This window comes from Strix uralensis, chromosome 4 (genome assembly GCF_047716275.1).
Source record: "Strix uralensis isolate ZFMK-TIS-50842 chromosome 4, bStrUra1, whole genome shotgun sequence".
Taxonomy (NCBI): domain Eukaryota; kingdom Metazoa; phylum Chordata; class Aves; order Strigiformes; family Strigidae; genus Strix; species Strix uralensis.
The window spans coordinates 45,307,552-45,322,331 of NC_133975.1; the positions used below are offsets into that span (position 1 = coordinate 45,307,552).

At 38.9% G+C, this 14,780-nt stretch overlaps 1 protein-coding gene across 6 annotated transcripts in view; it reads left to right on the forward strand.

The window, feature by feature from the left end:
- Positions 1-14,780, forward strand: part of MARCHF1 (membrane associated ring-CH-type finger 1) — a 250,495-nt gene that overhangs the window by 196,690 nt on the left and 39,025 nt on the right. For all 6 annotated transcript variants that reach the window (XM_074866556.1, XM_074866554.1, XM_074866555.1 and 3 more), the window contains one exon: positions 14,648-14,727. In XM_074866556.1, coding sequence (XP_074722657.1) covers positions 14,648-14,727 — 80 coding nt within the window. The remainder of the gene's footprint in view (positions 1-14,647; positions 14,728-14,780) is intronic.

Genomic DNA, 14,780 nt, shown 5'->3' on the forward strand with positions numbered 1-14,780 from the left:
GTTTCTAGGAAATGGAGAAGGAAAACTTTATGAAAAGGCAAAATGTGATTTGGACTGGAATTCTTTGGTTTTTAACCCCCTTTTGTCTGTATTTTTGGTTCAGATGTGGGTGAAATCTATGCCAAAAAAAGCCAGGATATACAGGAGGTAAAAGATAAAAACTCCATAATTGTTTGGATCCCAACCTAAACCTCTGCCGTGTATTATGTTTGTATCTAAAGATTAAATATTTTGCATCCAGTGCAAGCACAGTATCCTTAAGCCCCTTCCTGACTGTATTATTGCCTGTGGGGTACACACTGTAAAACTTTTCTTTGCAGAGCTGTAAAAAGAATCCTGTGATTTTTAATTAAAGAAACTAGTTATATGCTAGGTTCTGCTCTTTTACATTAAAAAGGAATAAAAAGTGCAGGAAAATGTGTAGAATATATCCAGCCTGCTGTAGGATATAGCTGAATATCTTCCTGACTTGCTGCCTATTTTAAAAAAGTATGTAGTTATATACTTACCAGCCTGATCACACTGAATTGTATGTATTATTTTCACTAGGAGTTTTAAATGCATGTCTGTAGTTATAATTACTGTAAATCTATGTTGTATTTGATATTACTACTTCTGCTTTTTTAAGTCCTTTACATGGGTTACACTGTGACAAAGCATGAGTATATTCACTGACACCAGAAATATGGCAGTGACTAACATTTATTTTGAAGTAATTTCTGCAGACATCAGTGTAGATGCTTATTAGAAAGGGGTACTTGCACCTTTTTAAGTAGTAAGTTGAAAAGCAAGGTTTTCAGGCATGCACTTAATCTTTTTCTGATGTATACCATCATTCATTCTTTTGGATCAATTTTTCTATGTGAAGCTACCTGCCAGTGAAGCTTTTCAAGTGCTGAAAGACATTTGATTGGAAATTGAGTTTCCAGTTTGTTGTCCGATTCAAAATGCATTTTTTGAAAAACAGGAGGGTATATATGCGTGTATATACATAGAAAAGCAAACACCTGACTTTTCGGGTTAATATTGCATGGCACAAATTAATAGTAACAAATGTCGCACCTCAAGACAAGATTGGAAGCTTCTAGGTGATATAAACTACCTACCAAAGGCAAAAGTTGAGTTCTGTGCAGTGTCAGATCTTGCACACAATAAAAATTTCAATTGACCAAAAAATTTCTAGTCTTTATCTAAAAATATAAATTACAGTAATCAAAACATTGTCTTTTACTGCTTTCATTTGCCTGTATGAATAAGCTAAAAAGGGTAAAACAGAGCGCTACATTTTAATAGTTACAGTATGTGTGCCACCCTTGGTTGATATGGAGCTCCTGTCCTAGAGCAGAGTAGGTGTTCCCTGATATCACTGGATTTTGTACCATCCTATTTGTGAAATGGAATATAGCAAAGATTCTGCAAATAGAGATTCATATTTCATAATGCTCTTAAGTTGTTTATTCAGAGAGGACACCTGGAGGTTTGCAGTGTAAGCTTGGGCAGTTTTGCATACTAGGTACATTAACTCTGAATTACATGGTATTACAGATTAAACTGAATTGTTGAACATCGAATATGTCTTACCTAGACATAAGGAGAAGGCATGGCTTTGGTTGGTTTGTTATTTACCAGATACTAGTTAGTATATACCTATTCAATCTATAGTTTTTAAAATCAAACATTCCCTACAGGGGTGGGGAGAAATCAACACTTCAATTTTACCATTCACTTCTTCTGTCCATTGAGAGCACAGAAATTTAACATGTTGCAAGGACTTATCTTGCATATATGTTTATGTTAAGAGTTTCAGTAATAAACTATTTCAGGCAAATGAAAGGACAAAACTTAAAATATTTAGATACAATTTCAATATGAAATTATTTGTAAAGTCTACTGTAATACATTACTAAGAAAAAACAGTGGCTGGCCAATATGTTTCTGTACATGTACTATTATAAAATTAATCCAACTGGAATGTTTACAAATTATTTTCATGGAACTATAAAATCATGTAGCTCTACCTGTGAAAGTCTTTTTTTTTTTTTTTTTTTTTACATTTATAATGGAGTATTTCATCAATATGGCAGGAGTAAGGGAAAATCCTGCACTTTCGTTCTGTTAACCTGACCCAGCACTGAATAAATTACTGTTTTATATGTGGGCAAGAGTACACGAACAGTGAAAACTAAGTGTAGTAGGGCTATAGCTCCCACTGCCCCTTGTCCCCGTAAGACACTGTGCTTTACCCCTTAGCACTTCTGTGCCATGCCTGCACCATTTTGGTTGGTGGGTAGGAGGGAGAGAGAGCATTTGCTCAAACTAATTTGCTGGTCCATCTCTGTGTTCTTTTCCAGCTCATTACGGTCATCTTAAATATCCCACTTCTGGGGTAAGCACTGAGTTAATTGAAGGTTTTTGAAAGTAATCTCGCATCGTTTTGTACTCTCACCCTTTTGTACTCTGCCCAATTCTGTCTGCCTGTTTCCTGGTACTCCTGATTGACAGTCAGCTGTGGCTGTCTTCAGGGAATATTTTTAAACCTTAGATTTTCCCACCCATTTCCTGTGGTGCTGGTAGTAGAGGCAACTTTATTATTCTTTGTAAGAGATAGTCATGTGCAGTGTTCTGGATTTCAGAATTAGAATTATCTTGTCTATGTAAATGAAGAACGTGACCTTGTTCATTACCTATTTGCCACTGCTTATTTCTGTGCGCTGTAGATTTTTTTGGTAAACTTGTTATGTCTTCCTAAATATGTGTATAATTTAAGAGGAAAGCTAGTCTGAGAAGGATCTGGTGGATTAAATTCTTTCTGTTGTGGTTAACCAGTGGAACAAATCTTGTGTTTGAGGTACAGTTCAGCACAGCCATGAGGCTATGCTTATATGTGTTTCTGAGGCTGCCTGGTTATGTTAAAATCCTTTCTGGAAGAAATGTTTCTAACACATTGTAATTATCTTTCTTCACTTTAATTATGATTCAAGAGCTCCTTAGAGAAGGGATGCTCTCTCAGCAGTAAGATTTTAAATTCTCTGATGGGAACTTTGGACTTATTTTTCAGTGCAGAGAAACTCAGGCTTGGAACAAATTGCCTGATTTTTGTTTTGGCTCAGTTGCTTCTCAAAAGCCTGGAGCAGGTGTTAGAACACTTTTTATTTACAAGTCTCTGAAGCATTCAGCTAATAAAACTGTTGAGTTACATCAGGAAGAAGTGAGGTGATCGTTTTGGAATATTCTATGTGATAATATTCGTTGGTCTAATTCAGAATATGAAAAACAGCAGAGAAAGGAAAGAAGGAAAGAATTGATTTTACTATATGTTTATGCAATTTCTATACTGATTTCTTATGTCGGGTTGGGCTCCTCTCAGTAAAATACAAATGAAAACCAAAAGACACCAGCATGTCAAAGTAGTATCCACTACAGTTTTAGATGAAAAATTTATTGTTGCAAATTTACTGATTGTTGATTTGAGTTACTCAGTTTGTGATTTTGAAATATATTTCACAAACTGAGTATCAATTTACATAATATGTAATATAATATTTTATCCTTTTGAATTATAAATGTCTATTTAATATCTTTCATTTAAATTGAATGTTCTTTCACATGGGTTTTGATATTCCTTAATTTTTCATCCTCTCTCAGTACAAGGTGAATGTATGAAGAGTCCCGTATCACAGTTTGGGTGATTTACACAACTTGAAGCAGAACCCATTATTACACACAATGTGTTTTTTTAAATGAGTAAACGTACCACCATGTCTTTGGCAGTAATACTGACAGAGAATGCATAATATCTTCTGTCTGAATTATTGTAAGCACAAATTATAGATTTCATGGTGGAAAAAGCATAAAGGAACTTAAATGCTCTTTTTAAAGAAGTTCATATCATGGACTTTGATAGCCTGAAAGAGGATTGCAGTATCTCCAAGATACCTGTTGCATGACAGAATCCTATAGCACAGTTGTGTGAGCCCTTACATTTTGCTACAGAGGACTGCACTGCTACAAGTTGATCTGCATTTGTCATTGTTCCTTGCTAATTTCACACTAATTGTAAATGACCATTCTCTTCCACATTAGTGGGGTTTTACTTTCAAGGAACTGTGCTCCATTCTTTCCAAGCATAGCTTCTAGATTACTGTAATGAGCAACTGAGAGAAAACTTACAGCTTTCAAAAAAAGAAAATAAATCAAGAAAAAAAAGAGGTCCTTGCTCTTGTAAAGTGTAAAATGTCAGCCTTTAAAAGTGCCATTACATTGAATAATACCTTGTATACAAAACCGGCATTAAAATATGAGTTTAAATGTTATGTTAGTCATCTAATGATTCTTCTTGCTCATAAACAGAATCATTAATATCAAAGGTGAAAACTAACCTGGCACTTAACTCTCACTTACTGTAAAAAACAACAGCACAAAGTAAACAAGTTAGTGAAAAGTATTTTGTTCAACAGAACATAAGGCAGAGAAAGGCAAAAAACTGGAATGAGATACAATGGCATCATAACTATTGCTGCACTTTTTTTTTCTCTTAGATGTAAATGTTTTATTTCTTTGTCTAGAAAATACTTTGTGGCTTTTCTGTACAATTTATTATTTATTTACGATAAACTTAACAAAATGTGTGACTGCAGAATTTACCTAAGTCTGCCTGAAATTTGAACTTCTGAATAAAATTGCATTAAATACATCTCAGTTCCAGGGGACAACCATTAGAAAATAATACATTTTAAATTTATTCCTGGATACACTTGACCTGTTTTAAACTCATGTTCTAATGAGAGGGATTACATACAAAAGTACGATTGTATATGTACAATACATACAATTATACAGATTCTGTTTTATTAAATCACAGTTCTTACCAACAGCATCATCTGAGTATACCTAAATGTGCCACGTTGCCACATCCAGACAAAACTGCATATGTTTGAAATGAGTTAATTACCACAAGCTTTATGTGTTTATACAAGCTTACTTTGCATCTGATGCCTATATATAAATTCCATTTCTCTAAAGACATTGTGTTACCACAGATTTCAGTCTTATCCTATGATATGCAATACCATACAGGAGAAGTAGCTTTGATTTGTTTTCAATAAACACAGTATGCAATTTATTACATTCGCTTTTTATTTATTTTTCAACAAAAATTATGATCTGTAACATACCTGCTCCATATGTACTCCTGAAAATTTTTATACGGCATTTATTTTTTCATCATTTTCATCACTCAGAAACACATTTCAGGTCTTTGTCCTAAAAAGAATTCAATTAAACAAAATTTATTTCTACAGTGATACAAAATTATTTTTTGCTGCAGTCTGAGGTTTATTGCACTTCATAAAAATATGGTGTCTCCTGTTTTTCATAATGATGCATTGTCAGGGCTTCACTGTCTTTTGGCTTAGCCATTTCAATATTCTTTCTGCAGCTCTTTTGCTCTGGTGCATTTAGGTTTCTCTCTTCCTTAGGGCTGGAATAAATAGATAGCAAATACACACCAGAGTAGAATTGTTCAAATATAATAATGATATCCTCACAGATGAGAATTTCTCCAGTCTGTCTCCTGCATAGCCCATCAAACCAAACGAAGAATACCGTGTGTGCACTCACATACCTATGCACCTGTGGGAGAATGGCAGGAATGTCTATATTTGAAAACTGCTTAGTATATAGAAACATTTTGAGGCTTTAAGTGTTGCAGATAGAGGGATATGTGGAAACAGATGCCTGCTTTGGAAGAGAAAGTCTAAATGATGTTCTCTGAATACTGATACCTACTACCTTTAGAACTAAAGTACTACAAAATCTAGTAACAAAGAAGATGCATGTTTTGTGCTTCACCTTTTCTGCAGTCTAAATTTGCATTTAACTCGTTCCAGACAGTCAAAAGCTGCTAGTCTCAGGGGTCTGCCCCTTTTGTATAAAGACCAGCATGTCCTTTGTTTCAATTGCCTACATCAGTGTATTTTTTTCTAAGAACTACAAAACATTTTTCTTAAGAAAGTGATAATGCCTAGAAAGCTGCATCCTTGAAGAGAATCATGAATCAAAAATATTGCACTGCTGTAGTACAAAGACTTCGGCAAACTATAATCCATCTGATAATTCAAAGCTTAGCTAGCAGTGCTTCTAAATCTATAGAAAGTGGATTTTTGAGTAGAACCTCTACCTTGAAAATAAAGATTAACATATATCATTAAGACAGGAGAAAAGAAATTAAGCTTATTGAAGCTACAAGTCAAAGTTGTAATTGCTTTGTTGGTTTCATTTTTTAAATAGTAGGATAGATTTGCCACTTGCAATTTTGATTTTACTTTGCATCAAAGTAAAACCTGCTTTGGTGATTTAGATTTCAAACCATTTTATAACAGGATCATACTGACTTTCAAAGGTTCTGAATGGTATTCTTCAGCAGAATTGTAAGGATATTTTCTCTCCTTCCTTCTGTGTTACTTTTCTCTTTATTACTTCTCTTCAGAGGCAGGTAGAAGGAGGGGAAGGAATACAGGAAAGAAAAGGTTTGGGGAAGAAATGTGCAAGGAGTAATTTACCAAAAAAATATCTGTGAAAGAAAATGTAAGAGAAATTGAGTTACCAATTGATTTAATAGTTCCTGTGAAGCCATCAATCAGGCTATGATAACTTTGAAATCTGAGCACAAAGCAGGAAATCCATCATAAAGAACCAAAAAAAGAAAAAAACAAACAAACCGAAAACAAGAACCCTCCCTCCCCCAAACCCATGTGCATAAATTTCAGTTGCTGTCAGGACACACTTTGTGAGTAGCACCTGGCTTGGCTCATTTACACCATGTTTTTGATCTTTTTAGACCTGAGAAATTATCCAAATACAAGTTTATACTGTTTTCCATAAAAAGTTGCATTGTTTGCAAAGCAGAAGTTTTCAGATGAAAAGACACAGACTGGATCTCCTGCTGAGCTTATTGCCATGCAAGCTGCTCTAATCTTGTAAGGTATCCATTCCTTGGTGTGCCATTATTTTAATAAGATAGAGTTTCAGCTTTTTAACTATATTGACTGGTGGGATCTGAAGGATTCTGGGATGCATCACTGCTACAAACCATACTTAGTAGGAGAATAAAAACATTAATTATATTCCCTGTTTGCCCTATTATCCCTCAATTTAGTGAGACCTAAGGACTACTACGCTCTCTTGGTTTCTCAGGTAGGTAACGACAATATTACTAGGAGAAGTCCTAAATCAATGAAGAGAGATTTCAGTGCCTTGGGGAAACTGGTTAAGGGGTCGGGGCACAAATAGTGTTCTCCTCCATCCCTTCAGTTGCAGGGATGGATGAGGAAGATTACAGGAGAACTCAACAGATGAACTTGTAGCTGCAAGACTGGTGTTACTGGCAGGACTTTGGATTTTTCAGTCACGGGTTAGTATACAGGACGCCAGACCTTTTGGCATCAGATGGGATGCACCTGTCCCAGAGGGGGAAAAGGGTCTTGGGGCAGGAGTTAGTTGGGCTCATTGAGAGAGCTTTATACTAGATTTGAAGGGGGAAGGGGACAAAACTGGAACTCCCAGGCATAAGCCCCAGGGTAGATTACCAGAGTTTGTGGGCTGTTGTGCTGGAGACGACCCTCATCCTGCCATCTCAGTGGAGGCAAGGGATGGAGACATGCAGCACAACAAAGATGCAGGGGATATTGATGGATCAGTAACCATGGTAACACCTGTGAAAGGTCAGACCGGACTTAGGACCTCTAAATGCAAATGGGGACATCAGCCTATCTGAAGTGCATCTATACCAGTGCACACAGCATGGGTAAGAAACAGGAGGAGTTTGAAGCCATGATGCAACAGGAAAATTATGATGTAGTGGCTATCACAGAAGCATGGTGGGATGTCTGCCATGACTGGAGTGCGCCAGTTGATGGCTACAAGCTCTTTAGAAGGGATAGACAAGGAAGGAGAGGTGGTGGGATGGCACTGTATGTTAGGGACTGTTATGATTGTTTTGACTACAAGTGTAGCGAAGACAGGGTGGAGTGTCTTTGTGTTAGAATCAGGGGGAAGGCCAACAGGGCAGATGTTGTAGTAGGAGTCTACTATAGGCCACCCAACCAGGACAGAGAGGTGGGTGAAATATTCTGTAGGCACTTAGGAGAAATCTCACGATCGCTTGCCCTTGTTCTTGTGGGAGACGTTAACTTCCCGGAGATCTGCTGGAAATACAACACAGCAGAGCAGGACCAGCCCCGGAGATTCCTGGAACGTGTGGCAGATAACTTCCTGACACAGCTGGTGAGTGAACCGACCAGAGAAGGTGCCCTGCTGGACCTCCTCTTTGTGAACAGAGAAGGACTGGTGGATGATGTGGCGGTTGGAGGCTGACTAGGGCACAGCGATCATGAAATAATAGAGTTCTCTATTCTTAGAGAGACCAGAAAAGGGGACAGCAGAACTGCCATCCTGGACTTCCAAAGGGCTGACTTTGACTTGCTTAGGCACCTGCTTGACAGAATCCCTTGGGAGACAGTCCCGAAGGGTATAGGGGTCCAGGAAGGCTGGGCACTCTTTAAGAAGGAAGTCTTAATGGCTCAGGAGCAGGCGGTCCCCAGGTGCTGTAAGAGAAGCCGACGGCAGAGAAGACCACCCTGGCTAAACAGGGAGCTTTGGCTGCAACTCAGGGAGAAAAGGAAAGTTTACGGCCTTTGGAAGAAGGGGCTAGGCACTCACAATGATTACAAAGGTGCTGTGAGGCTATGGAGGGCAGAAATCAGGAGGTCTAAAGCCCAGCTAGAAATTACTCTGGCTTCAGCAATCAAGGATAACAAGAAATGTTGCTATAAGTACGTCAACAGCAAAAGAAAGACCAGGGAGAGCCTCCATCCCCTGCTAGACACAGGAGAAAACATGGTAACGAGTGATGAGGAGAAGGCTGAGGTGCTTAATGCCTTCTTTGCCTCAGTCTTAAATAAGAAGACTAGTTGTATTGAGGGAATCCAGCCTCCTCAGCCAGAAGACAGAGACTGGGAGAACGACCCCCCCACAATCCAGGAGGAGATAGTCAGTGACCTACTGCATCACATAGACACACACAAGTCTATGGGACTGGATGGGGTACACCCGAGGGTGCTGAAAGGAGCTGGCTGGGGTGCTCACCAAGCTGCTTTCCATCATTTACCAGCAGTCCTGGCTGACTGGGGAGGTCCCGACAGACTGGATATCGGCCAATGTGACACCCATATATAAGAAGTGTCAGAAGGATGATCCGGGAAATTACAGGCCTGTCAGCTTGACTTCGGTGCCTGGGAAGCTGATGGAGCAGCTCATCCTGAGTACCATCATACAACACATGCGGGACAACCAGGTGATCAGGCCTAGTCAGCATGGGTTTATGAAAGGCAGGTCCTGCTTGACAAACCTGATCTCCTTCTACGACAGGGTGACCTGCTTATTGGATGAGGGAAAGGCTGTGGATGTTGTCTACCTTGACTTCAGTAAGGCCTTTGACACCGTTTCCCACAGCATTCTCCTGGCGAAACTGGCTGCTTGTGGCTTGGATGGGCACACGCTTTGCTGGGTAAAAAACTGGCTGGATGGCCGGGCCCGAAGAGTTGTAGTGAACGGAGTTAAATCCGGTTGGCAGCTGGTCACGAGTGGTGTCCTCCAGGGCTTGGTTTTGGGGCCACTCCTGTTTAACGTTTTTATTGATGATCTAGACGAGGGGATCGAGTGCACCCTCAGTAAGTTTGCAGATGACACCAAGTTGGGTGGGAGTGTTGATTTGCTCGAGGGTAGGGAGGCTCTGCAGAGAGACCTGGACAGGCTGGAGCGATGGGCTAAGGCCAACTGTAGGAGTTTCAATAAGGCCAAATGCCGGGTGCTGCACTTGGGCCACAACAACCCCCAGCAGCGCTACAGGCTTGGGGAGGAGTGGCTGGAGAGCTGCCAGTCAGAGAGGGACCTGGGGGTGTTGATTGACAGCCGGCTGAACATGAGCCAGCGGTGTGTCCAGGTGGCCAAGAAGGCCAATGGTATCCTGGCTTGTATCAGAAATAGCGTGGCCAGCAGGGACAGGGAAGTGATCTTACCCCTGTACTCGGCACTGGTGCGGCCGCACCTCGATGACTGTGTTCAGTTTTGGGCCCCTCACTACAAAAAGGACATTGAATTACTGGAGCGTGTCCAAAGAAGGGCAACGAAGCTGGTGAAGGGTCTGGAGCACATGTCGTACGAGGAGTGGCTGAGGGAACTGGGGTTGTTTAGTCTGAAGAAGAGGAGGCTGAGGGGAGACCTCATCGCCCTCTACAACTACCTGAAGGGAGGTTGCAGAGAGATGGGGATGAGTCTCTTCAATGAAGTAACAAGTGATAAGAGAAGAGGGAATGGCCTCAAGTTGCACCAGGGAAGGTTTAGACTGGATATTAGGAAGTATTTCTTTACAGAATGGGTTGTGAGGTGTTGGAATGGGCTGCCCAGGGAGGTGGTGGAGTCCCCATCCCTGGAGGTGTTTAAGTCGGGTTGACATAGTGCTTGGGGATATGGTGTAGTTGAGAACTGTCAGTGTTAGGTTAATGTTGGACTAGATGATCTTCAAGGTCTTTTCCAACCTAGATGATTCTGTGATTAATTTTCTGCAACTTTACGTAAGCAGTGTTGTAAGCTGAGCAGCTCTTGGAAGTCCTTCTGGCCTTCCTTATTCAAAACAGTGGCATTAAAAGATTCAATAGCCTTTCTGGTGAAATCTGTGAGGCCGTTTTATATCATCTGTGTATTACATCTGGTTTGTTATTTTAAAGTTTAACTCCATTCCTATATGAAAGCTTTGCACTTATGGAACATGGTTTTACTCAGCTTTTCTGTTAGGTCAAAGTAGAGCCCTTCTCTCTTCTTAGAAGAGCACAACTTGACTCATGTTCTTGGACTAGTTTCAACATGCAGTGTTAAGCAATAAATGGTCAGTCATGACTCATTTTTTGTTATTATCTGGAAAATTCTATCAGATTCTGAACACCAAAGTAAAGACAATATTGATTTGAAATTCTTATTGTTTTCATCAGTTGACCTTCATTCTGTGCCCCATTTCTGTCTTTGCTGCAGTCTTTTAACACAGACACATGTGTGATATTGAAGTCCTATTGTGTCACATAAATTGTTATCATCTCGCATGCCCTGAAAACTCTGTATTTACCAGTATTCTGTTTGAAAAGCACACTACCAACTCCTGTTGAACATATCGAAAATAATTGTGGATAAGTGCCCTGTCATGTCTTTTAGTTGAATTGTGTATCCTTGACAAGAGAGTTCATCTAAACTGGCCAAGACAGATGAAGGTGGTGACTGGGGAATCTCTCTCTACTAACAACATTTTTGAAATGCCAAACCTAATCAGCTGGAGTTGGCATTATCCCTCTAACATCTGCCTTGTGTTGAAGGCATAGAGAAATGAGCTGCCTCGCTTATAAATGAATTGTCAGACAACTTTATTTTGAATTACCACATTTAATTATGCTTCTGATATAATTTGCTATGATAAAATTAGTATAGTGCTTGTTTAGTTTTCCCATTCCAATGAGCAGTACAATATGGCTGTCTGAAGTAGACATTCATTCAGGTAATACTGCTTTTTTAAAAATTCATTATTCTGCCTGCAAAGTGCAGAGTCCACAGCATCAATCTGATCCCTCTATTCAATAAATACAGTATCTCAAAATATTCAGTGTGCTAAATAGCAATATAGGAATGGGATGGCAATTATGACAATAAGATCTGTGTGCTTGAGTGTGTTTCCAAGATCTGTTGTATATACATTCCCATAAAAGCTGGACTGATATGATGCAAGTAGAATATATTCAGATGATCATGTTTTGGTTTGTCAGATATGATTTAAAATAAATGTGATGCCACTTAAAAGGTTTTGTATTTTATTGCTAAAACTAGCAGTAAAGACGATTAAAAATTAAACTTATTAAAAAAAAAAAATTGTATCTAAAAGTTGTAGGAACCTATTGAATGAAATTTGCTCACAGGTAAAAATCTGAATTATCTTGTGCATAACTTGGAATGTTGGAGTTTTCTTGTTTTGTTTTTGAAGACTTAAGTGGTGCATAGGCTTTTTGCCTGCCCAGATGTCAGGTTTGCTCCAACAGGGATAAGACAAACAAGCAAAAAGGTGTGGGTTTTTTTAAAGAATTTGATGTAAATTATTTTAGAAGGAAATAAATCTCCCTCTGAGTTACGTTTAACTTAACATAACATCGTTATGCCAGGGCAGGTGAACTAGAAAGTAAATTTGACTGAGCAGGGCTGAAACAGTCCAGACCTCTTTACAGCTGAGAGTGAAATGTAAGATTTAAGCAATCAAACTGGTAATGTAATTTTTATCTTAATTAGATTTCCACCTGTCTTCAGTCCCAAATAATAAGTGTAAAGCTTTTCAAGGAATTTGTTTTAATTTTTGGCTTTATTCCAGCCCTCTTAAGAACCGTCTAGCTGACTTCCTGCTTTAATAGCTGCTGAAAGTTTCTTGAACTTGTGCAGACCTACTGTATGGTTACTGGGCCAGTTTAGCCATTCTCCTTATCCCTTCAAAGGGTAATGCTTGGAGCAAGGTGATATAAAACTTGCATTTACAGCATGGGCACGACCTGACCACCGCTTAAGATTAATCCAAACCCCTGTAGTACACAGATCGTGAAAGAAGCAATGGTAACAGTCCTGCAGCTGTGAGGTGAAATAAGAAATGGGAGCTAGTCACAAGGGGTGAATCAGGACTCCACACTTAACTCTAGGGCTGGGTTTCTTATGCAGTCCTTTACCTGGGCTTCAGTCTGGAGGGACTTTTTTCACACAGCAGCAGCATGTAGCCCAACAACGTGGCTCTGGTGCTGATGTCTACATCTTTCCTCATTAAGTAGCTTAAGGTATGCCTAATCACTTAAAACTAATCACAGAGGCTGAGGTGGAAAAAGATTATATACCCAACTGTACATACACCATCTGTATCTAATACGTATGTAAGAAAAATTCATATTCCTTCACAGTATGTGTAATTGAAATGTTGCTTTTGTAGTAGAAGAGATATGAAATATAAACAGTTTCTCTCACTGATACTTGACCTTTTTCCAGCATTAGACTCCATGTAGACACACTAATGTTTCTCCTCTGCCGGGTGGACCAAGGCACTGAAAAACCATTTGAACATAAGGCTTGTGGCCAAATGCTTTATCAATTTAATTTCTCATGTTGGCTTAGTTTTCATACCTCTGAGTTTCATTTTGTAGAACTAGTAGTAAAGAGTTAGTAATATTTTTGGTGTTGTGATATTAATCAAGAGGTAAAAAGGGTTACTTGAATTCTGAAAGCTAGAAGATTATTTTCATGCAAAAGCACCATTCTTAAGTCTCAGCTGGTATCCCATTAAAAGCAAAAAGGCATGTAGTGATGACTGATGTTTCCAAAAGATGGAAATATATGCATGAAATATAATGGATATTAAGAACCTTGGATAAAAGTGAAGTGTCAGCAGGTACTCGCTGTATTTATTTATTTTCAAACTGACACCACAAAAATGTCTGAAAGGTGAGCTAGAAAAAAATTTTAATTAAGTACTGCACATGTGACTGAATTTGATTTGCTAGTACAAAAGCTTGGGATGACAGCCTTTACATCTTTGTATTATTTGTACTTTGTACTCGCTTAATAGTCATTCTTCCCTTGCATCTGGTGCATGATCGTGTGGAACTCTTAGGCTTATAGTATTTTGTCTCCATTTGGTAGTGGTGCTCATGATGGGGTAGGGTTGCATACTAAAAGGTAATGCCCTTATCAGCTAAACAATGATTTGTATTGAACCCTCTTCCACAATACTGTACTTTATGAATGATCCTGAAGAATCACAAAACCTTGGATTTAAATTTGGATTCCATACAGCTATGCTTACAGTAGACTGTGAGGCAGATTGAAATGGTTTGCTGTTAACTTCATCAAAATATGTTTTCAGTGGAAGTATTGAGCAACTGAGTCTGCAATTTGTAGCAAAAACCTCATGAGCAAAATGTGGCATACTAAAAGTGTTTTATATCTCTTCTGCTGTTTGAGATTGTGATCCGCTCTGTAGAGATACAGCCTGCACTTTGGTCTTCTCAGGCTCATCAGTTTAACATTTTCCAGCACTTCTAGAAGATCTGATTACCTTGAAAACATTTTAAAACACACTTTAATTTTCTTGCTGTCAGTCCACTCAACATAGGTTAGCTTTGTGCTTTTCATCACTTGGCATAATGTAAATGCACTTCACTCCATTTTGAAAGGAATCGTCATGGTTGTTTGCATGAAATAAAAACAACATCCTTTCCCATCAGACATTTACAGTAGATCAAAACCTAAATGAAAATTCACATGTTGAAAGCTGCTTCCTCAAATGGTGAAAAAAGTAGTCCTGAGCGAATGAGAGCTGAAATACTTCAGTCATATCTAGTTCCACAAATAGGTTTTGCTTTTGGTCAGGCTTCCTGTATTTTGTGAGCTTGCATATGTTCAACAGTGTGCTATGAACAGCAGCAGCAGTTACTTTAATTTTGTAATCATGTGGCAAAGCAGTAAAATATCTGCAATGTATTTCATGGACAAAGATTCCAAACTGTCTAACTTATTTCAACAGGCAAGCAGTCCTACAACAGGAACAGCTCCCAGGAGTCAGTCACGGTTGTCTGTCTGCCCTTCCACTCAGGACATTTGTAGGTATGTGCTGAGAAAAATATAATCTGGCTGATACTTGTTGTTTTTATTAAATA